The sequence below is a fragment of the Pithys albifrons genome, chromosome 3 (genome assembly GCF_047495875.1).
Source record: "Pithys albifrons albifrons isolate INPA30051 chromosome 3, PitAlb_v1, whole genome shotgun sequence".
In the NCBI taxonomy this organism is placed as follows: domain Eukaryota; kingdom Metazoa; phylum Chordata; class Aves; order Passeriformes; family Thamnophilidae; genus Pithys; species Pithys albifrons.
Window position 1 is genome coordinate 64,626,700 of NC_092460.1, and position 25,171 is coordinate 64,651,870.

At 35.9% G+C, this 25,171-nt stretch overlaps 1 protein-coding gene across 1 annotated transcript in view; it reads right to left on the reverse strand.

Annotated features, from left to right (window-relative positions):
- The window catches only part of TRHDE (thyrotropin releasing hormone degrading enzyme), a 213,403-nt gene that overhangs the window by 118,486 nt on the left and 69,746 nt on the right, over positions 1-25,171 (reverse strand). Inside the window, exons 4-5 of the mRNA XM_071552209.1 lie at positions 12,197-12,351; positions 6,273-6,386 (exon numbers count right to left, since the gene is read on the reverse strand). Of these exons, the coding sequence (XP_071408310.1) occupies positions 6,273-6,386; positions 12,197-12,351 (269 nt within the window). The remainder of the gene's footprint in view (positions 1-6,272; positions 6,387-12,196; positions 12,352-25,171) is intronic.

Sequence of the window (25,171 nt, forward strand, 5' to 3'; positions counted from 1 at the left end):
AAAGCAAGTTCCTTCTGTCTACACGCTTCTAAAATCTATGCTGTCATAACACAGTCTTCTAAGTACTTGCAAATGAAAGCAGTGTTTCTTTCTCTCTTCCTCTCTTTCCACCAGTATTTTTTTGTAAAAACCTTGAGCAGCTTACAGACTGCTTTTGTTTTAATTTACATCTCTGCATGTGTGCTTCAATTATGTGTATAGTTTGCTGAAAGAGGCCTGAAACAGATTCTGCACTTATTAGCTGAGACCATGCCACAGTTCCATGTCTACCTTCATAACCCTCTTTTCTACATTTTTAGTCAACGACCTTGCAAAATTTCTGTCCCTGTGCTTGAAAGATTTTCACACCGACTGATAATTGTTGTTGTTATAGAAAAGGTAGATGTTCCCAGAGTTCATAGTTAAGGAAGACCAATAGCTTTGATCATCATCAAGAATGGGATATTTATATTCTTTTCAATGAAGTGTCAAACCAGGTATTCATGACCACCTGCTTCCATTGCCCAGCAAAGAGGTAGTTGGAGTTCTTAAGCATTTCCACCAGCTACTTCGACTTCTGTTTCCTCTCTCAACTTTGTTTATCAAATACAGCTTTGTTTGTTTGATTTGTTTGTACACCAGATGCATTACAAAGTATGATGTTTATCCTCTAATGCAAACTCCACAAAGGAAATCTGTAGAGGAAAATCACCTCAATTCAAGAAACAGTAAACAATACTTAAATGAAAAGTGGCTTTAAGATGTGGTTGGTGCATTGAGTCAACTTCCAGCAACAACTGCCACAGCTCACCAGCAATGAAAGTACTTTTAAGGTATTGCACACCTAGACCCTGTTTCAACCTGAAAGTGATGAGATTCAGCGAGCTAAGTCCTGAAGGAACCAAAGATGTTTTGCAGGCACTCCAAAAATTATTTATCAATTATCTGTTTGTGCTCCAAGTAACTGCATACTATCATAATTTTAAAATAAACAGTGGTAGCACATTCAGAACTGCTGAAAATTTGAGAAACAGAGTATTTCAGTTAAGAATGCCCTCAAACATACAAATAAACATTGCCATTGAACTTCTCACATCAACTATATTTCCTGATGAAATGAGATTCTTGTTGCAGAAGGGCACCCCTGCAGTGAGTCCTTCTCTTGAGGCAAAAGTTGCTGTAAAGTTTCTATCTCTTTTTTACTGAAGACAAAGTGGTTACTAATTCAAAATTATGTGAAATTCAGCCAGGTGACTGAAGTTTTTCTCTGAAACTAAACCTTCATCTAAACCCTGAACTCAGAAGTTTTGAACTCACATGACCCTAAAGCTCTCATCATAATGTCATTTAAACTGCTGTCTCAAAATAAGTGAAAAATGACACAAAGAAAGAAGAGCCACTGACATTCTCCAAACCTGTACTTAATCTCTGTAATAAATGTTTTTTCTAAATGTTGATATTTATTTACATCTGATCTCTAACTGTTAAGAGTTAATGGCTTAAATTTGAGAATTCCATATTAATCTACCTTGCCAGAGCATAAAAAACCCCACTTGTGTTCAGGAAGACCATGTGGAGATGGAAATTTATTTTTTAAGTTGTAAGCAGAATTTAGTAGAAGGATTTCTTAACTGGTATACTTAAGAAGGGCTAGTAATTAGTAAACAGAAGATCTTGCACCTTACCTTTACAATCTCTTTTTTCCTGCCAAAGTCAATTATACATGAGATTCTAGTTAATTTTATATTGAAAGCTTCCCCCATAGTTGAGTTAAAACAGAAAATCCTACCAGGACTGACTTCACTGCACAGTAAAAGGAGGAAAAACACCCCATGTGGTATTAATTAAAGGCTTACTTTGTACCAGCATAGGGAGCCTTTAACCAAAAAAAAAAAAAAGGAGATGAAAGTAGTTTAAAAAATGAGAGGCTGAATCTCGCTCAATGCTGAGCCAGCATGATATTTATGTTGGGTTAGAAGGATCAAACAGGCAACAACTCAGGTCTGAAATGCCAAAATAATAATGAAATAAATCAAAAAGGCCCATGTCCTAAGTCTACTTCAAAACTTAAATTGTTTTCTGGGTTTTCTATGAGTCAAACAATGCCTTAGAAATCTTGACAGATGGAGTCAAACACTTTAGGAGGCAATGTGAGCTAAAAGTACATTGAAAATATGCACGCGTTTAATGGCTGAATTTTCTTTTATTGTTTAACTGAGTCAATGAGAAAGATATAAAATCAGAATCACTTATCAGTTTTTTACTTATTTTGAAAGAGAAATGTTGATATGCAACCTCTTCATTGTTTTCAACTGCCTGTAGTAATGGCAGGATTGTCCACATTGTGGGACCTAATAGCATAAAGAAAACATGGGTCACTTTAAGAAAGAAGAAAAATGCCCTTCTATGTGGACATAAGGTTTTTAATTTAATACTAAGAAAATTCTGTCAAATATGACCATCCTTAATTATAAAAGTAGTAAGCAGACAAGAAAGTGGGAGATCTTATTCCAAAGCATCAATGGATCAAGAAGACATAGGATTCAAAGTTATTGCTGATGTACTATACTTTGACACTGCCAATAAAGTTGTCAGCAAAGCTAACTTTTATATAATAAAGACAAGGGAGAAGGCAGCTGGGCTCTGTGAAATGCTTTCTCAGCATCAAGCCAGGTACTGACTGCTAAAGTATTTGATGCTTGTTTGATGGATGTAAGGGCAAATTACATGCCAGTAATTCCTGCTGTCACAGTACTCAAAATCTACCCCACTACTACAGACATTCAAGGACAAACGTGATGGTTCCTTCTAGCAGAAAATAAGGAGGTAAAAGATCAGTCAATAAATTCCTGTATCTGCAAGCCTGAGCTGAATTCCTTTCTTTACAAAGCCACATGCAAAGGATCTCAAGATAATGAGAGAAACAAACCAAGAGGAAGATGGAATACACAGGTGGAAACAGGCCTACAAAAAGAGGCAGGTGAGCAGGGTAGATGATAAAAGATAAAGTTATGAAGTGGAAATTATCAGAATGTAGTTTTCTGATGCAAATTTTTTCTTTTTCTGATACTAAACTAGCAGAGGCCCGTTCCATGAAGGTGAGATTATCTTGTATCAGTCATAAGTTCTTACAGCTCAAGAATTCACATCCAGCTGTGGTTGCCTTTTAATGGCATGGGGAGACAACTGAAAGTTACATGGTAAGCCTCTAATAAAGAAATCTCATTTCATTCTAAGTTATGGAATAGCAACAGCCAGGGAATTCACATGTAGATGACTACTCTGAGCACACGTGACCAAGCAAAATTTTCTGATCTCTGGGAGGAACAATTAACAGAGACAGCTTTCTTTCTAAAATAATCGTGACACCACAGAAACAATTGATTAAACTTCCAAGACCTTTAAGAATGAGATCTGAGAATTTAAAGCATTTCAGAATAAGAATTTACAGAAACTCCTAATTTGGGGGACAGATAAGACAAGAGGCTGAAATGGGAAGAATGGCTTATTCCTTCCCACAGAAAATGTCCAATAACTGTATAGCAGAGGCAGATTTCCTGCAAAATCAAATGTAGCTTCATCTGGTAAAAAGTAACACACAGAAAGAGGGAAGGAAACGAGAATTTCTAGCTTTCATTTGTAGCAACTTAAATTTGAAAAATTATATTAAGACCAGTGGGGTGGTAATTGGTCTTAGCACAGAAAACTCATCTTTCCCTTCTAAAACCAGCAAGACTTCATTCACTTCCTTGGAAGAGTTCTAATGTATCTTACATTAACTGCAATGGATAATAGACACCTCTATCAGAATGCCTCTTCATTCTGTACTCCAATCAAAATTTTAATAGATGATCCAGTACATAATGATGGCAAGCATTTAATAAGGACTGGATTTCCTTTCTCATTACAATAATGCAAGTTTGATGAAGTATGTAAATGTCTTCTGGACAAGATAAGAAATTTTAGACCTGCTGGAATGCTCAATAAAGTGTTACAGCTCCATAGCAGTTTCAGTCATTGTTATCCATTCGTCTTTCCTGCTGCAAAAGTCTATAAAACAACTGAAGAAAATCTGACAAAAGAGGAAGAACCTCAGAGGTGGAAGAAATATTTAGGAAAGCTAAAGAACCTAGAGAAGAAAGAAAAGCCATGAAATAAGTTTCAGACAAAACCCATGGATTTCTGTGTTGTGCAGAACTCAGTGATGTTGGTTTAAGTTATAATGGTGTGAACATGCCTAAAAGTTAACTCTCCTCAAGAGTCTCAGGTTCAGCCATACCAAATCTATGAAAGCCAAAAAAGTTTCTGTTTTTTTCCTACTTGCTCACTTTAACTTTTTTGAGTTTGCAAATGTCAGTCAGTGTGATCTAAACAGCAAATGCATTTTATGTCAATAACAAATACCAGCAAGCCTAATTTCAGTAACTTTTGCTTCCTCTTCCTACAGTCTTTGTAATAAGGCTAGAACATGACAGTATAGACTCCTACTCTAGTCTGCAAAAGCATGCATCATGTTTAAAAATTTAGCTCATTAAGAGAATAATCTCACTTTCTAATTATTTAAATATGTCAATATGGTCATTTTTAAAATCAAAGGCCAAAGCCACCCAAAACATTATGATCAGTTTATATCTACCTTCCTTTTAATTTAAAGTTTGACAGATTAGTATTTCTTGAATCACAGCAGTATTTCTGTAGTTAATTTCAATTTATGCAGCACATTTGTGATTTCCCAGTTTAACTGCCATACCTTGTTCAACCATTCATTTTGTCTGTATTCTGCTAAGATGCCAAGATTTCATGTGATGGGTATCTCATCTGCATAACAATGAACATTATATTCATTCCTCAGAAATTTCAAGTACATATACTATATTCCAAATGTTTTCTAAAGCAAAGTTATTCTGAATTTGTTAGACTGATAATACAAAGAACAAATGACTGATGATTTGAAGATAAAATTCAGTGTATAAATGTTGTCATCTATGACTCTTCACTATGCTAAAATCCTAAATGCTTGCCAGATTTCATTGCAGTCATAATTGGAATCATTATATTGTAATTTAGGTTGTCTTCGACATATAGATGATCAGAATAAGTTTTAATATAACCAACGCCAGGTAAACCCAACAAGCCTAGCTATGCAAGACAGATGTCAGTTCAAATAAAGACTTGTTTTCTTTTTCATAATGCAATTATAAACCGAAATTGACACCTGAAAGAAAAAATTAATATTCTACAAAAAATACAAATTTGACAAGAAGCATACCTAAAGCAAGAGTACCTGTATACAACTATTTTTAAGAAATTAGCTTTAACTCATAGCATCTTCATTTCATGACACACAAAAGTTAATGGGATAAGAATACTCAATAAATCACCCAGAAATCAGAGAAAAAAAATTCAGAAGTCATTTAGCAAGAGATTAAGCAAAATATTAAAGTTCCAACATCAGACAATCAGATTTACAATAAATATTTTGCCATATAATTAAACACACATAAACACAAAAGGTAAGCAATGGACAATAAAATCTCTACAGGAATCTTCAACATGGTCACATAGACAATTTCCTTGTACTGAGGTCTCATATCTCTTATTTTTCTTATAGATACAATATAGCCGGACAACAGCAAATCATCTAAACTAGGACCTGACTAGGTATATTATGACCCAACGGAAGGACTCCAAAGCACTGTCCCAGCATGGAATTCCCACTTTGCCCTCAGAGGGATCCAGTATTTAGGCATGAGTTGACAAAGCCTGTCCAACAGTTAGAAATCACACTGAAACCTAGATTCTCAACTCATATACTCAATATTAATTTATCATCTGCTGCTAGATAGCCAAACAATAGTAGGAAGATAAAAAGAATAAATAAAGGGAGAGGAGAACAGAATAAGAAAAAATAAGCTCTGTTTTATAGAAAGTTTTAACCAAACGCTTCTTTCCAATTTATCTTGTGGATAAAGTTCAATTATATCAACATTTTAAAATTGGTCCATGTTAAATCATAACTGCTTTAATCCAAAACATTTCTGAGCAGAGAGACAGTGGCTATTTTAATGCTAGGTTATGATAGACAAGACTGTTATTTCTTTTTCAATAAATCGCAGATAACACTTTTGGCATACTGACAAATTATTTCACACCTAGTGATTTTGTTTCATTCGACATCTGATACTTGCACACATCATTTGGTATCTTTCAGCAGTCCGTGTCTACAACACAAACAGGAGTATAACAGCAGAGCAACTTTTCTGTGGAGTCTCCACAAAATAGAACTGACTTACCATGTTCCACCCTGGATAGAGGTAGTCTGTCCCAATAAATTCAAAATAGTGAGCAAAACCTTCTTTCAACCACACATCCTCCCACCAAACTGGAGTCACAAGATCACCAAACCACTGCAAAGAAAAGTTCAAATGAAAAGCCTTTAAGAAACCATGTTTGTATATATTCCACTTACACAGAACACATTCTCTGTAAGTTTTAATAAAAACAGTAGTATATACCACCCACTGAAACTCATTAACTGTTTTTTTCATGTACGAATTAATTCAGCCTTTAAAGGATGCACAAGTTAAGGAAGTAAAACATTAGAAAAGAACAAGCAGAGGAAAAGCACTGAGGTCAGTACCCACAGTGCCAGCTTTAGTTATCCAAAGTAGACACTCATCTAGGTTTAAGGGACTAATACACACACTGGACAGAAAAAGGCTTCTAACTCAAGTAATCTGATACATTACCTGGGAACTTCAGTACGTATAGTGCAAAAATTGAAAAACTGGGAACACATTCCCCATCCCAGACCTAAATTTTAGCATTTCTTTCTCCACAATGTCTGCCCACTAAGATTTACAATACTAGCAATTCTCCTCTTGAAAGATTTCCTAAGGAAAGCAGTTTTATTCAATAATGCCATCTCTCTGTGAGTAAGACTCTGATGCCTAAAAGCAGGTAGTTGATGCCACTTAAGAGAACATACTAGAGTGTCTGAGATACCCATGAAGACTAGGAAACTTCACAGAGGACTTACAGGAGAACAGCAGCCTTCCCAAACAGCAACCAGAAGCAGAGGTATCTGAAACAGCACAGACCACCTATGTATATGCAAAGCAACCCTACTTGAGCTGATTGTCTTTCCCATTCCCTCCAGGTTACTCCTCAATTTTCCTACTGACTTCAGTCTAATTTAGCAAGAAGGACAGAAATCTCAAGGATAATTAAACTCCTGCATAAAGATCATCAGCTGAAAAGGGGGGAAGGGTCTGAACTGAGGGGTCTGAACTTGCTGAGGGCGCAGTAAGAATACGGCCATTAGATACTCCACTCAGTAAGCCATCAACAGACACAAATCTCGCAGTACAGGGTATGTGCATGTCAGACGGATTTTACACAGAGCTGAGATGATGACTGGAAGATGAATGAGAACAAGAATTCAAAGGAAATCAGATGTCATAAATTCTTCTTTAGATGGATGACCCTGTTTAAATGATTGTAACGGCCCTCTGCAACCTGAATCATTTTAGCACCAGTGCAGAAGGAGTAGAAACAAATACACTATCATGAAAACATATTTCATGCTCTCTATAGCACCTTTTCTGCCACACAAATACCAAGTTTGTTTCAGTAAAATTATGTCAGTTTTCTCTTAATATGAATGAGATTAAATCATAATCAACAGAAATATTTTGAGCTTTCATGTGTTTGCAAGTCATAAAATTACACAGAAAGTGAGCAGCAATTAAGTATTCCAGAGGAAGAGACAGGTTAGTACAGAGATGCTGCTGCTGAACCGCAACAAGCGCAGAGAATGAATGAAAGCGGAGTTGGGCCAATAGCAGTTTGCTTTCATGACATCTGACTTGTTTGAAGGCTTTGCCTGCAACCTTAATGAAAGGTCTCGCTTCTGTGCATGTCTTCATGGAGTGAGAACAGCACCAAGGAAGGATCAGTGCTGCAATGAGGATCCATAGCAAAGTGAAAACTAGTGCTTCAAAGAACAGAGTAGCAGAAAGAATACCAGATTGCCACAAAAGGTTCAGTAAATAAGATTTGAATGAAAAAATTAAGCAAAACAATGAATGTCCCTGACAACTAACTTAAGAATTTAGGAAGAAGAGATGAAGTTGATAAAAGTCATGTCATGTTCATACACTAGAAGAAGCTAAACTTAATGCACATGCAGTGAGCATTATGTGGTCGAAGGCTACCAATAAATTAACTCTCTACAGGGCCACTAAAGATCCTGTTCTTAACATTAAACTGAAAAGACTAAGAAATATTGGAAATATGTTCATGGAGCTAGTGCATTTTCAGAACTTGAAATGTTGAAATGAATATAACTTTCACACACTGGGGAGTATGAGTTATATTCATACAAGTAAAGGTTGATTAAATGATTTCTAATGACAGACTAATCACAATAGCTTAGAGTTTATTTCTTGAATTTCAAGAGAACTGCTGAACAAATATGAAACCAGTAATAGTCATTTTGTACTATGACTACCCAGAGAGAGATTTAGAAAAATAAAGGTTGTAAAGTTCATAATAACTCCTCCTGTAACTTGAATTAATAAGATTAGTTTGTGATGTCACAAAAGAGAGTTTTCTGGCTTTATTTATTACTGATACAATTAAACAATTTGTTTGATTATTCACCGAAAGGAAGAAATGTTTTACAGTCATTAAACCAGCATGTGATATCCATATGAAAATGCAGGATTTTGCTTAACTAGTCTTGAACAGTATCAGAGAGAATTAGAGATGTCATAGACAGAGCAGTACCAGAGACTGCAAGTAAGAAACCAAATTTTTCCAGCAGAAAGGTGCTATTATCTTCCTAGGTGTTACATGTCTGAAAGGAAAACTGTAAGTAAAGCATTTATTTTCTCTAATGTATGTACGTATGTATGTATGTAGGTATGTATTTATTTATTTATGTATTAGACTATAGGCACTATCTGTCTGGAGTGAAGATCATTACCTCTTTTTATTGTAAACTTTTATTGATTACATAAATTCCCCATCTCCCTCGAGTATTATGTTCAACCTGATAAGCAGAAGGTACTTACTTTACAGATACACTGAAAGGACACTCTCTCCTATATGCTTCCTTTACAGATTATTTTTAAAATGTTGATTCAGAAGTTCTAAATTTTCTTTCTGCTTTCATGCCTCTTTACCTCAATTTGTCACACCAAGTTTTATCCTCAGGTGGGAAAGCTATCGCAAAAAATCATGGTGCATAAATTCAAATGACTCTTCCTTCAAAGGCTGTAGGTGGGACTGATCTGTGACATGCAAATAAAACTGATGCCTACCTTAATAGAATTACTTTAATAAATTATGGTAATTATTTTGAGCTATCAAATTAACCTGCTAGAAATATATGTATTTTGACAAATATCTTTTATGATTTCAGGCTTGGAGGAGAAGGTTTTATGTCAAAACACTCATTCGTTCAATTATTAACTTTTTTAATTAAATAAATAAAATGTTCTGAAAGAACACTCGAGCTGAAATATCAAAAAATAGTAATCTACAAATTGCCAAAGCTATCTACGTAACTGCAATGTGTCTCTCCTAAAACGCATACCTAAAATAAATACCTGCTCAAGCATGACAAAGTCAACTGTGAAGAAACTGGGCATGAAATTCTTTCTTACACACAGTTCTCACCCATATTTTGACAACCACAGAATATGTCTTTTTGCAGTGCTGTCTCATTTTCTATCTGTCCCAAACACTGTGCTCAAGCATTAATACCCAGCAGGTCTGGAAATCACAGTTTTAAACAGTCAAATCTAAAGGCAATTATCTTCAATTTTAATGTTCATCTGATTTTTAGAATCCTCAAAAAAACATTAGCAAAGTAATTGCTTTGTAACTTGAAGTAACAGGAGTCTCATACAGATCAGTTTACTACATGCTCAGGTATGTTCCATAAGCCTTGAAGTCATGGGTTTAAATGTCAGGGAAAATTACACAATTCTTAAAAAAAAAAAAAGAAGAAGAAGAAGAAGAGAGACGTATTTAATGAGAGTTCTATTTTCTCTTACTTGAAATTAAAAGACAAACATCAATAAAAAGGGATAACTGGAGATGTGGATTCTACTTTTGGCTGCACCAGAAGTGATTTTGGTTAATCTCTGTTATTCTATGTGTACAAACAAGTGAAGGGGAGGAATATTCATGTGTCACCACAGGTTAGCAAGTGAGACGCTTCACAGCAAAAGACAACTAAAAATGCAGTGAATAATTAACAATTCATCATCAGAGGCAAGAGATCCTGGACCCAGACAGGTCTCAGTTCAGTACATTTTCAAATAAGATGGTATTGTTTAGAGTTCCTGCTCTGAAGTTTCCTTTACGGGCTTCTGACTATGTATGGTAAGATAAAATCAGAAAAATAAAGACAAAACTGTGTGGAGGTGCTTGACTGTATTTTGCAGCTTATATTTTTTGAGGGTTTTACCCTTTAAGCTTCATTAGTAGATGAGCAATCCACATTCTGTGTCATTCAATTCTACATCTAAAAAGTAGAAATAATGTTTCTTTCACCTGAGTATTTTCTATCTTGTCTAGTTATCCAGTGAAGCAGCTGAGCAAAGACCTGATATGCAACGTATTGAAAGAGAAACCACAGCAACAGGAATAGAGGAAGCTACACTTAATTAAGCAAACAACACTGGAAGTAATATCAACATGGACATCAAGTAAACCTCCTCATTTACTCTTTTAAGGTCACTTAAAATCACTTTATAACTACATTTCTACCCTAAAATAAATTCAATTATACTTTTCACCCACTTCATGATCCTCTTAACATTCCCAGAAGAATCTAAAAAGGCTTCAGTTTCAATGAGAACCAAATAAACAAACTTGGCAAGTTACTGATGTGATAATTGCCCACATCTGAAGTAGAAATTGCTCTGGAAGCCAAGGAAATTATCAAAGCAGTGCAAAGAATAACTGCAAGTAATGGAATGACTTCACTAAAACCAAGACTTAAAGCTGAACACTTGGAAAAAGTTATCGACCATCAGATTTAATCAAAAGGTTTTAAGGGAAGTCACATAACCCTATAATCAGGAGCACTGAACCTGGTGCTACAAATGCACATGGAAGAATCTAATACTACCAGGAGCAGGGATTTGATGACCTAATGCGTGTTTTCCACACCTGATTCCTAAGGCACTGTAATTTTTCTAGCTGAATAATATGCTAATCTATTGTAATGCACAATAAACAGCTTATAACAAAATCAGATACTATCAAGATCAAACCAGCAATACCATTCAATTAAAAATTCATGTTGCAGTTGAGGACTTCATCAACAGATTTAACGTGAAGCATGCATATGAACCAAAAATTATTATTTCTAGCTTTATCTGCCAGAACTCCATTACAATGGCTCCCTCTTACATGGTACTTCTTATTTGTAGAAAGTGTTAAGAATTTGCACTGCCTTTAAAGAACACTGTGTAAAGTCACAGATGTAAGCCATGGTGATTACACAGTAGGATTTCATTCACTTTAACCTGAAGGCTATGATTATGCCTCTCGTGAGTGTAAGAAAGCATTTCCTGCTCCTGTATCCAATTTCTTCAATAAAATTTGCATTCAACTCAGTATTACTAAACACTTGTAATGTGTTTGGTTTGAGATAAGAAGATAGGAAAAATGTGAAATAAACTGTAATATGGATTTATTATTTTCCTTATTGGGACAATGGTTTCTGTACACATAAAGTCTCAATTACTCCCCAAAAGTGAACACAGAGAGGGTCCATACCAAATTAAAAGAAAAAAAAAGAAAAAGGAAATGGAAGTATGTTTATATATGATAAAAGAAGCAGCTGATTACCAAACTGACTTCAGCCAAAAGATTTTTTACATGAACATGAAATTCAGGATGAATCTGCTACAGTTCTGCAACAGATCACTTTCTACAGCTAACAACGTGTTTATTCTACACACCTGCAACAAAAACACTGTCACACAAACATACAGACTATAATCATACAAATGCCCATTTTGAGACTTCACAGTTTAGATATTGTAGGAATATGTCTTACAGACCTCTGTGTTACTTGGATTTCAGTTAAAATAGAAGTTACGAGTGTCCAAACATACAGTATAAATTCACATTCAGTTTTAAAGGAGTGCATGGTTTCTGACATTAAGATCAAATATATGAACACCTTTAATACCTGATGACATAGCTCATGTACAATGACCATGGTGACATCCAGTAGGTATAATATAGAAGAAACGCTTGGATCTAGCAGTATCCTTTGCTCCACAAAAACACTCAGTCCCCAGTTCTCCATAGCAGCATATGGATGCTTAGGCACAGCTAACAGATCTAGAAATAAAAAAAATATGTGTTAACTCCTTGTGGGAGCTACAATGCTGAAGAACTATTGCAAGAAAGACTATAAATCATCACTAAAAGCATTTGAAATAACATACATGGAAAAACAAACAAACCCCCAAAAACCTTCATTTCAACTTTCTAGTAAGGTTATTTAGGAAACCAATAAAATATTTCTTTTTTTATCTTATGCCACTACCTGCTCACATATGAGTACCATGTTATTGATGCAATACAGTACTTAGTATTTCTAATTGAAGCTTTCTATACAGAATCCAGCTTATTTACAACACCTTTCTGATTTACAACTGGGTTTGATACTGCTTCTCATGTTTATTATGCCGTATCAATGTGGTAACACAGACTTTTAGCACAAGTATTTTTTGTCTTTTCCTTAAAGCAATGCCTTTATGAAAATCCTACATATCTAACTGTATGTAATGACTGAAACTAAGGGGTGCACTGAAGAAATACTCTTTCGTAACAAGAAAAACAGCTAATTGTTCAGAATCATCAGGTCTTACAAAACAAGGCATTTTTCTGTGTGCACTATTGCTACCACACATCCTCTGGGAACTGGACTGCTGACAGTCAGCTCTCAGCCCCACAGGTTGGAAGTGGGGCTGTACACAACTTCAGGAGCAACTTCAGTTTTGTATTCACTAAGTGACAAAATATAAGGAAGAAGATGGAAAGGTCCATCAGGAAGAAAACAAAGTAACATGGAATCTTAGTGGCATGAGGTTGAACAAGATCATATTACAACATATGTGCTAAAAAAATCTTACTGCAGAAGATTGAGAAGGAACTAAATTGACTATTAGTCTGAAAAGAAATCCAAAGTCACAGTAAATTTCCCTAGGGCATAAACCAATACACGATGCCGCATTATGCCAAAAAAACATTTGAAAGAGCCTAGAAACAACCTGTACATTTATAAGAAGCCCAGTGCAACCCATGTACAAGTCAGACAGAATTTTGGAAGCTACAATGTCACATCAGCATGGTGCTCCCTCCAGTAAAACTAATTAGCCTGACTTCTTAATTAACTGGCCTGGCTGCCACACTCCTCTCTCCTTTGCCTATATTACTTCTGGTTCCAAAGTCAGTTCATTGGCTGTTACCACATGCAGTATACACATAGGTCGTACTTCACTGGGTGGGATGAAAGATCTCTGGGCTGACTTCCTAACCTAAACAAAAAAAATTCTCACCCACTTATTTAAATAATACTCTAAATTATATCACAGCACTGATACATTTCCTAAGTTTGTCTGTTTTGGCTTGTTGATACATGTAGTAAAACTGGCTTAGAGAACAACCAGACAGCAGGAGCTCTACTCAAGGATTCACAGCAAGTTGCCACTGAAATATTGGGAATGGAGAATTTGTGTATGTTCTGGCATTTCCAAAAAGGGCCTGCTGCAAGAAGCATAAAAATACCAGCCTCCTAGTGGAAGCAAAGAGAGAATCTAGCAGCTACTTCCAAATACAAGCAAAGTGAAAATATCCAAATTGCAAACACAGACATACTACAAATGCTAAAGAATAAATATTTTATAGAAAAGCAGACACTAGAACAAGAGCTTAATTAAAGAAAATAAAGCAAAAATCCAAAACATGGTGTTCAAGATTAGACATGCGAGTAAATTCAAAATTTCAAGCTTTCCTTTTCTTCTTCAGTTGAAGCTTGAACTGTACTAAATTTTTAAAATAACTGCAATTTGTTATAAATGACATGCAAAATGCAAAACTCCTGTCTGCTACACAAAGAATGGATAAGGATAAAGAAAAAAGGACACATAAGCTACTGAGTGAAATCACTGAAGTTAACAGCAAATCTTCATTAATTAAATAGAGATCTCTCCCATTCTCAACTCTGTAAAGAAAGTCATACCTCTATAATTTCTCCTACAGCAATTAAACCTTCCTCTAAAAGGTGTCTTCAGAAGATGAGTGCAGAGAGACTTTGTTCTTATTTATCCCAATTCAGTGTTCAGCAGTTCTCAAATTAGCAGAGAGACACAGAACCAGAACTAGCACAAAATGAAAACCAGTTTCCTACTTTTCACTGATCCTTTTGAAATTTTTCTCCCCTTTTGTGTACATTTGTAGCTTTTGATCTTTCTTGCCAATCATAATGTACAGATTTTATCAGTATCAGCCAGTAATAACTGGAATAACTCTGTGGAACTGGGAAACAAGAGTGAGGTCTCACACTAAACACCTTTACGGTTAATTATAGACTGTCTTTCACCATTTGTGTCATTGCTATTGGTCTTCCAATTTAGACTGATACTATACAGCACTGACATACCCATAAAACCTTCCAATCTGAAGGACAGATAACTGCCTTGCAGGTAGCAACCACAGAGGGATATTCTAAATCACTTTCATCCAACACAGCCTCGTTGAAAACTCTCATTCATTGGCTAATGCTTAAAGGGCTTTTCAGAAGAGAGAAAACAAAACATATTAGATAACCCTGTCAGTTTCCAGAATGTTAAGCCCTGCAGGTGACATGAGCATACCGATAAAGTGGAACGAATATGAGCACGCTACCTTTTCCTATTGCAGAGGCTGACACACTGAACTTTAACGCCAAAGAAGAGACAATCTCCACTGGCTGACAGAACGGACTCTGAACATACTCATTTGTCAAAAAATCTTTTGCTTCTGATTTTCCACATCTAAACTCTGAATATTCAAGTCTTGATGTGAATTCTTCAGTGGCTGACCTTTGCTCCAAAAATTTCTACTACCTTTAAATAAAATTCCAAACACGTTTGGTTTTGTGGTAAAAGACACAATAATCTGTATCTTTCTCTGAGGAGGAATAAACATTTGATTTCAGAGGAACAATGTTTGTGTTCAAATCTCAACATGAGAATTTGTATTTCCCTCTGTTTGTCACACCACTGGAGCCCTGAGGAAGGTATCCTTCACTCCTGGAGGTGACATCTGTTAAGGTCTCAGCGTCATTTTCAAGGAACAAAGTACAAAAGGAGGGGTGATGATGCACATTTTGATAGCAATATCATTCATACATATTACTGAACAGAAGTGTTCTGCACTAACTGCAAAATGGGAACTACTGAATATATAACAGCTTGTGTACATGCTGCATCCAGTCACTCTGCACGCTATTTAATTAAATTCTTTGTGAAGCACTTGTGAATGTTTGATTATGTGGATATTGCTGGAGAAATAGAAATGTGTGTTATTGCTTGCAGAGAATAATATCCTCATGCATCATAAAACTGTTACTTGAGATTTCCTGATACAGCAGTGCAGAGTCCTGCGTAGTGCTGGAATAATAGAGGGTTTCCACCTCCTGGCCTTCACAGAGACTAAATTCATGACTAAGAAGTAAAAACTATACAGCTAAAATAAAATCACCTGAAAAAAAAAGTACTGGAACTTCACATATACATGCTATAGTATAACTATTCAAATACAATAGCATTTGGATTTTTTAAAAACCTATTTCTACTTGAATGTCACAAAAAAAAAATCAAGTTACAAAAACTGTACATAGCTCAACAGCTGCTTTTGTTTCCAAATAATTAAGGCATCATAATTATGTGAGCTGACATCAAAATATCATCCCTTGACATTATTAGCACTTTATCATCATAGTGCAAAACAGAAATTAACGACTTAACACCTAAGTTGGTCACAAAGCAACACACATTTGATGGGGGTTTTAACTATGAACTTAGTGTCTTGAAAATTATACTGTTTTTCTTTTTCACCACTCAGTTATGGTATTTCCCCAAACCAAGCAACTGGGAACATCACTCTTGCTTTAAATGAGAGCAGGGTTAGCATTGATTAAATGCAAAATGAGATCCAACTCTCTCATGCAGAGTACCCTGACTTTGGGGGTCCTTTTCCCCTCCTTTATCATCCTACTCTTTTACAAACATTAAAGCACCTTTTCCACCACTGTAATTCTGCTATTCTTAACCACATCCATTTGAAGTTAGACAAAGATACTGGTTTAACAGACACACTTCCTTAATATATATATAAATACGAGCATGTGTATAAACACAGAGAGATATCCATGTCTACATTTACTAATATTACGTACCGCAATCTTACTGGGTTTAGCTGCTGGTTTTAATGCAACTGAGGGCTAGATCCAGCAGAACATATGACAGTATTAAACTTCTAATCTCAAGGTGGCAGTTAAAAAGCATCTGCTAAGAAAAAAAATAACTATGTGTGAATGATTTCTGCAAATTTTCTGTTAGCATACATGAGAAGTCTCCCAAATAAATGAGAACTCTGAAACCCTGCAACTTGTAAATGAGAACATGTAGTGAGAAACAAGAATTTTTTTGTCAAGCATCTTTATACCTATATATTCCTTAATAAACCCAGGAGGCACACAGATATAAACTGTTCACTACATGAACTCCATGTTTTTCCCTCATAATCCCCATTTTTATTACAAAATGACACTGTAAAAATAATTTGCTTTTACCTATGTGACTCTCCTAACATTATTTTCATTCATTTCTTCAGAGAGCCTTTCTTCAAGATATCAGGTGCAGATCTCATGCTCCCAGGATTCCCATTTTCTTGACCAAAAATTCACAAACTAATGTATGGACTACTATCAGTTTATTTTATTAATACCCTAAGTATGGGGTTTGCCCTTTTCTAATGCTGCATAATGCAATAAATCTCTGTAAAGGTTTGGTGCAATTTCCTAAATGAATGCTGCTGGAGCAAACCAAAAAGAAAAAAACACCACCACCACTTTATACTAGAAAGGTTTATTTTTCTGCTACTCAGATTCCTTAATCAAAGTAATTTCTTTTCCTGAGTAGAAGATGCTTTCCTATAGTACAATACCATTTAATTATTTATTCACATTTTAAGGATCAAGACAACTACAAAAAGGAACAGCTATGGTTAAAAAAATTTGAGTCAAACAGTAGTTATTGTAAGGCATATCCAAATTTTCAAATGATAAAGAACTACTATAAATACTTATAAGAAATATCTAAACTGGATACTAAGAAACTTTCTTTTTTGCACCATTTCATTAGCATATGACAGAGACATTTGTTCTGGAAAGCCATTTTCCTATATTCTTTCATTCCTGTAAAAAGATATTGGGGGGGCAGGGGAGGAGTGGGAAACAACACAATGGAATGACACATGTCAAAAACCAAACCTCCCAGGGTTGGTGAAAGCTCTCTGAAGCCAGCATCCACCTTGAGACACTTTGAGACATCTAATTTTCAGAAAATACTAAGTGCATGTTTCCTAAAAACTAAACCAATTTAGTATTTCATTTTTGGCAGTTAGGACGTAGTTACTCTAAATTAGCTATCTTCAAACTTAATAGTATTCTACTGTCTCAGGTCAGTACATGCCAAGTATTCAAACACACAGAAGTTGCACACCTGGATGATATCCCCATGGGAAATCTTTAACTAATGTTTCTGTTTACCTAAATACTTACTCTGGCTCCCATCACTTTTTATCTCTGGGACTACAGCACCAATATTCTTCTGTAAGCATGACACTTACCAACCCACATGGATGTTAGCCTGCAGAGTTAATGCAAAGGTCTAAAAGTGTCTGCCATTATTTCAGTCAAATCGAATGGCTTGTTGCAGGCCCTGAGGAGAAATCACTGACACACAGCGGTTTATTGCTGGGCTTTTTATTACTTCTTATTGCTGTACAAAGTATTACTTAACATTAACTGACATAAACAATGGATGGATTCACAGAGTGTTTGATAGAAATAGCAGATGTTTAATGCAATGTGAATACTAAAGGATCCAAGAGGGAAAAAAATGCATGAGAGAAAACTGAGGAAGGTAAGGAGAGAGATTAAGTAGCAATTCAGAAAGGAAAAATTTGCTATTTTTTCAAGTAACTGAGCCTTGACACTGGGGAATGGTTAGTTCACAGCTTAAGAAAATAAAATAGAAATCTGTTGATTTTATTTGACGTGTTTTATTAAATTGCTTTCAATTTTGATACCCCCAATCAATAGATCATTACTTTGTTATTTCAAAGTATATCAAATGATTCAACGTTAAAATGAAAAATGAATGCAATCACCCATTGTGGATGTATTGCACATCATCTTGGTTTTATTGACCTCCACATGAACAATGCCTTTCTTTTAAAATAATACCTGGACAAATCATTATGAATTGCTGCACAATATCAAAAACGAAAAAAAGGTCTTTCACTAAGTTTCTTTATAAACTTTTTTTCCCAGTCTGCAGTCTAATGTGGGAATTCAAAACTCTTCTTAGACACGCAAGGAGTTGTACAGATCAAACAGAGACAGAGACTGAAATCAGCTCAGGTTTCCATTAATTCCAGATATAGGAGTAGGTACTGTAAGTGCATCCCCTACAGTATTTACAGAACAGGTGAACAGAGGAAACACAACCCAACTCTCAACACCAAAATATCTGAAGAGAGAAAATGCAAAAAATACTTTTGTTGCCTTTATAAATATGGTATCAAACGTAAATACTGCAAGGACTGACATGATGGAAAATTGCCAACAGCCATTTTCCTACCACCAGAGTTAACAGAGCATGAGAATTCTATGGCTGAAAACAACAAGCCACTGATTACTGAGCACTTCCAGTATTAATGCTGTCGCAAAGAAAATGATCAAGTTCCACTGCCATATTCCTTCTCTTTGCTGCAAAACCAGGGTGCAGAAAACTCCAAAAATCCATTCTACCTAAGAGCAGTAATGAGGTAAAATAGATTTTCTCATCTGACATACATAAAACTGATTTTCCTTACAGTAAGAGACATGAATGTTTGCATAAGTACAACACTCTATATACCGATATTTACCTCTTTTATATTTGCTTTAAAGTAAGATCACATTCACAGATGATGGGCACAGTTTAACAGTGAAAGCAGAAACAAGAATTTTGGGAAGACAGGGAAGTATTTCACATTATCAGCACCTTAAAAATATGTACCATGATATTTCACCTGGAGAAAAAATTACAATACAGATAATCATATTCACTACATCTGAAGGCAATATTTTTGTGGGAACTTTACCTCTTTATCTTCTCCAGAGTAAGATAAAGAAATACAAATGTACTGTCCTGAGTAGCTCCTGAGATATTGCTTTTAGGTCTTGCTGTTTATCCTAAGCCCTAGAATAAAGTGTATCTCTACCTTCTTATGCAAATTCTTTAGATAATATTAGATCAGGATAAAATTTTACTATGTTAATAGTAAAAATAGTAATCTATCAGTTTATTTAATATACGATTTTAATAAAGGAAACAATAACTTTCTGTGAGATAGCACAAAAAAACAACCATCATCTTGAACTCTGGACAGAAACAAATAACAGAGGACACATTTTGTCCTCATGCAAGTTCAAACTCTCTCCTCCTCACTCACGCCCAAGGATGTAACCACTTAAACTAATGCTTTGCACAGACTCCATATTCACAAGGGCCTCAAAGTACACCCTGCCGAATCAAAATACAAAAGTCAAAGGTGAACGTATCCTAGAGAGATTTAACTAAGTGAATTTACTACTTCATTCTGTTACAAATCAGCATGGTCACAGGTTGCCAGCCATGTGCTACACAGCTACTCATGAGAGGTGAAAAATCACCATTAAAAAACAGGCATGCAAGATTGTGACAAAAAAAAAATCATGCCTCCCAACACAGTTACCCCATAATTTCCACATAAAAATGTAGCACCAAAACACTAACCACTAAGAAGCTTCACTTCCCTGATGCAGGAGGGCTGAGCAATGGGCTTTGTTCAGCCCACATCCTGTCATGCAGAGGCAGGCAGTAATGTGTCTCAGAATAAAGAGGGTCTTTTTTAAGGATCTTGGGCCCCGAGTAATTTTGCAACTCCATATAGTTATCAGCACATGGCTGGGGGGTGGGAGTAGGGTGGGAAAGTAATTAAAAGAAATTAGTAGAATGGAAAAGCAGAATGGCTGAAGTCTTGACCACAGCCGAAATCTCTTTCCATGGAAAACAATGGGAAGAGATTGAAATGGTGCTTCATTCTGCACCTAGAAGCAACAGATACTAATGAAAAGAAAGACAATAATTAGAAAATAGCCTTAGTTCTGACAATAGTTGTTTCAAATATACTTGAAGTGTTTAATAGTTTTAATTAATGCAGAGTCTACAACTCAGACAGGAAAATCTTTTACAAAAATGGAATACTGCAAACTATGTAAAAATAAAACTCTAGGGAGAAATATTTGTAACCTGAAGTTACAAAAGAAAAGTGATACACTAAAGAGAGGCTGGTGACCAACACTACTTAAGTTTGGCAAGGAGCTAACCAGATCTGAGAACATAAAAGGCTGGGACAAGTATTTCAAGAACAGACTACTGAGAGACTCAGGGGGGAAAAAAAGCAAAGCCTGACAAATGACAGGAGTCATCTAGTCCAGAACAAAGTTTATAGAGGTCAGTCAGATCTCTGACACAGTGAGTAAGATTGATAATCCAATATTCCACCAGAAAATAAACTCAAGATAGAAAATCATCCAAAGCTCAGAGAACATGTGGAGCTGCACATGCAGTGACAGCCTGGACAAGGAACAGTGCTTGTCAGTGGAGGGGAAGAAATACTGAAAAGGTGATGTATTATATCTCTTCCCTCCACCAATGGAGTGACCATACTGACAAGGGAGAGGATGACAGCAACACAAACTCCTACTAGTATTTCCTGGGAACTTTTATGATACACAAAAGCCCTAGGGCATGGTATTGCTACACTTTCACATAAAATATGCCTTATTAGTTCCCTTAAATCACATTTAAGCCTAATTCAGGTAAAAAAAAAAAAAAAACAAACAAAAAAACAAACACCAAAATCAGTCATACATTTTATCAGTAACTTTCAAAACTGACAATGGTGCTGAGTGCTTACAAAAATTATCACCATTTCATACAGCTTAATATAGTTTAATATAGTTACACTGACCCATAATTACATTCATATTGAGCTGGTACTGACAAGTGGGTAATCACAGCACAGGTCCTTGTACACATTTTATGTTTCATGTTTTCCCAATCATCAAAAAATTATTCAGAAGTTATGGTCTGAGAATTCATCTGCAAGAGATGACCTTCTCATGGAGTACTTTCAGGTGCACTCCTCCACTCCCTCTTAGATCTTCATATTCCTCCCTCGGTTGAACAACAGGTTTTTACCAGTCTCACCTTTGAAATGTTCCTGACATCTAAACAGACTTAATCCTTCATCCTGACTCATTCTATTTCCCTCATTTTTGAGATACAGTCTGTCCATTTTTCTTAATAGTGTTTGTTCACTTCCTTAGATATGCAAATATCTGTTTATTAGACTAGAAATTATCTTCCCTACTAAATTGGCTAATAAGCAGCTTCTTAATTCAGTGACTTCAGTGAAGGATAAAAACATTTCCTCCTCCCTTTAGTAATTCATTTGCATTATTTCAGTGTGTAATGTGATCTCTACCAGAGTTTGCATTCTGTATACCTGCATTATCCAAGTATCTAAATAAAATAAAATGTATGTAGCTCATTACTGACTGCTAATTGAGACCCGTATTTCTAAGACACCAGTAACAAACTACTTTGGGGTAACAGTGGGCTTGCAGCAGCTGATCTTCATTGTAGCCTCACTGCTCTCAAAATTAGAGCAGAGTAAGAGAACTGCAGGATATAACAAGTAAGACAACATAAAAAAGCGATGTCTTCCCTTCCTTTTGCACATGGAAGAACCTAGGTAAAACTGAAACCTTCTTCTAAATTGCCTACGAGAGGACATATTTTGAGAGGTCATTGATATCAAATATTTCTGTGTTAGATGAATATGCAACATTCAAGCAGATGCCATTTGAAAAGGTTATACATTCATCTTGTGATGGCACAGGCAGGATATCAAGTTTTATCACATAACACAGGAAAAATAGGAAGAGAGACTGGCAACTTTGGAAAGATTGAAAAAAAATGCCAAGCTACAAACAAATACACACACACACAAAAAAAAGAAGCACAAAGGACATACACTGGCAGCACTGTAGTGAAATAACAGAGAACAGGCAAAGTACAAGGATGGCATTATCATCATGTCTAACCAATAGAAATGATACTGAGATTTCTTGGAAAAATGGATTATGTCACCCAATTTGTGCCAAATGTAGGAGGTAGGTTTTTTTTAAATCAGCAACTACTGCAATCACTACAAAGAAATCCTGTTTACAGACACTGGAGAAGTCCATGAAAATGCAAGAACTGAAAGAGACAGATAAAGAGATCTCCCTGTAATCCCACAGACAATTCAGAAACAGTATGACAGAAACATGAAACTAGATTCTTGAAGTATCTTTAACATGGCATCAGGGCAGTCCTCTAACAGAATGACACAATAGTTGAGACCGGCATGGACCTCTAGAAGTCATTTTGTCCAACCTCCCTGGTCAAGCAGAGCCATCAAAAATCGGTTGCACAAGACTATATCGAGATAGATTTTGAGTATCTCTAAGGATTGAGGCACCAGAATCTCTGTGCAACTCTGTGAGTGTTTGGTCATTCTCACTGAAAAAAAGAAGTTTCCTTGATGTTCAGAGGGAACCTCCTGTGTTTCAGTTTGTTCCCACTGCCTTTTGTCCTGTCCCTGAACACCATTGAAAAGAGCTTTGGCATCATCATCTTTGCAACCTTCCTTCAGGTATTCATACACATTGATGAAATTCCCCCTGAGCCCTTTCTTCTCCAGGCTGAACAGACACTGGTAGACAAGTGCTCTGGATTACCTGACAGATAGGCAGGGAACATAATCCAGAGCCAGATACTGTCTATACCAACAGCAAAAACATTGTTAGTGGAGCAAATATGGTCTGTGACTGCCAGAGCCTTGTAGAAAACAATCATTGCTTTTATAATAGGATAACTAATACCATACTGCTAGCACTCCAAACAAGTGTTCATGGAGAATAGAGTGGCACACTTTCTAGAGCTGCCTAAAAGAATGAAAAAATAAGGCAATTACCTAGGCAATCAAAAAGCCCTAAGCAATCAAGCCCAAGACACCACAATGAATTAACAACATCTGCACAGGCTAAACACCAGTAATTTATGGTAACTCCATAAATTTGATCAGATCAGAGGTTACATTTCTCCTAAGTTTGACTTTTAAGTATGTTTAAAAGCTTGGTAATAACTGGTGAATTTATGTTATCTGAATGTCCCTGTTATTATGTTTTAATTGAAGAAATAAAGACAGACAATGGGAACTTTAACCCTAGGTGTTTCTGCTTCCCACAAAAAATTATTACAGTCAGGACTCAGTCTAAGTCCAAGTTCTGGTCAGAAAAGTTCTAGACACACCTGTGCATCTGGCCATCTTGAATTTACATAATGCATGCTACAGATAATTTCACATTTAAACCTATACGCAAGACGTTGCTTCAGAGGAATTTTTTGGTGAGTGAATGAATGCTGGAGGCTACGTGCCTCCCAGCTGATGGCTACAGGTAGAGTGAGGGTCCCTCCTCTTCCCTCTTCTCTATACTCTTCACCAAACTCATTTTGTTAGGGCTGAGACCTGACCCACAGACACTCCACCCCATGCTAGACTTCAGGCAAACTGTCACTCTAGTCTGTGAACGTAGTCTTCCCTTCATGACTCTCTCCTCTATCACAGTCTCCAAACCCAGCATTTACATCTGGGGAACTTACTCCAGCTACACGAAGACAGTATTGGTAAGCTCTTGACAAAGAAATGGACTTGAGGCAGGTCAATCCACAGAGGATAATAAAAATCCAGGTACAAGACTTAACAACAAACAAAGCAATAGCATCAACATCTAATAATCTGTAATGCAGAATTACCTACATCTACAGTTCCAGTACAACCATCCTGTTTATGCATCGCCCATCACTGCTATTTACAGGGTATGGATTAAACCGTTTTTAGTGCATCCTTTTTAACTTCTGAACTAGTAAGTCTCAACCTCTCAATCACTCAAATTTAGTTCTTCAACATAAATTGAAAAAAATAGAATCGGTTTTTCTGGTTTTTCAACTCCATGTTGAACAAGTCATGGAACTAAACCAAACAGAGTAAATCAACATAAATAAAACATTATTCTCCCAATAGCACAAAAAGCTATAACTATCCAAACCTCATAAAACACTTGAACATTCTTTTTTTTATGGGGTTTAGTAGATTATCCTAGAAAATCTAGTAGTTTGTCATTCCTTAAGATTTCACTGAACAATTTGACTATTATCTCACATTTTAATTAGCGAAATAGAATGCACATCAGTCTCCCACAAATCCACAACTTACAATCTGAGTTTAAAAGACTTTTTTTGTGTTTAAAATTTGATTAAGTTTTAAATAACAGCATTTTGCACGTTTTTACTAATACATTTCCGTAAAATATCCTTCTGCTAGTGTGCATGTTTTACTCAGAATGCTACCCTGAAGTAAACACAGAACTCTTGACGTGGCCAAATGAAATAATTGTTTCCTGTACTCAACAGCTTAAGAATTGCAGACAAAGAAGTATTCCTACTTTTTCTCCATATATTTTGAATTTCACAAATTGCAAGGTGATGACCAAAGAACTAAGAAGGTATCTTGAAACACCAGAAAAGCGCTAGCTTGAGCTAAAGAAAGACTGGATTACTTCCAAAAACATGAAGATACAGCAATGGTGGAACAAAGATCCTGCTTGAGAGTACCATGAAATGTAGGGGGAAAAGCTGAAAACTATCACCAGAAGGCTTGAGAGACACAGTTGAAATAGATGACAAAC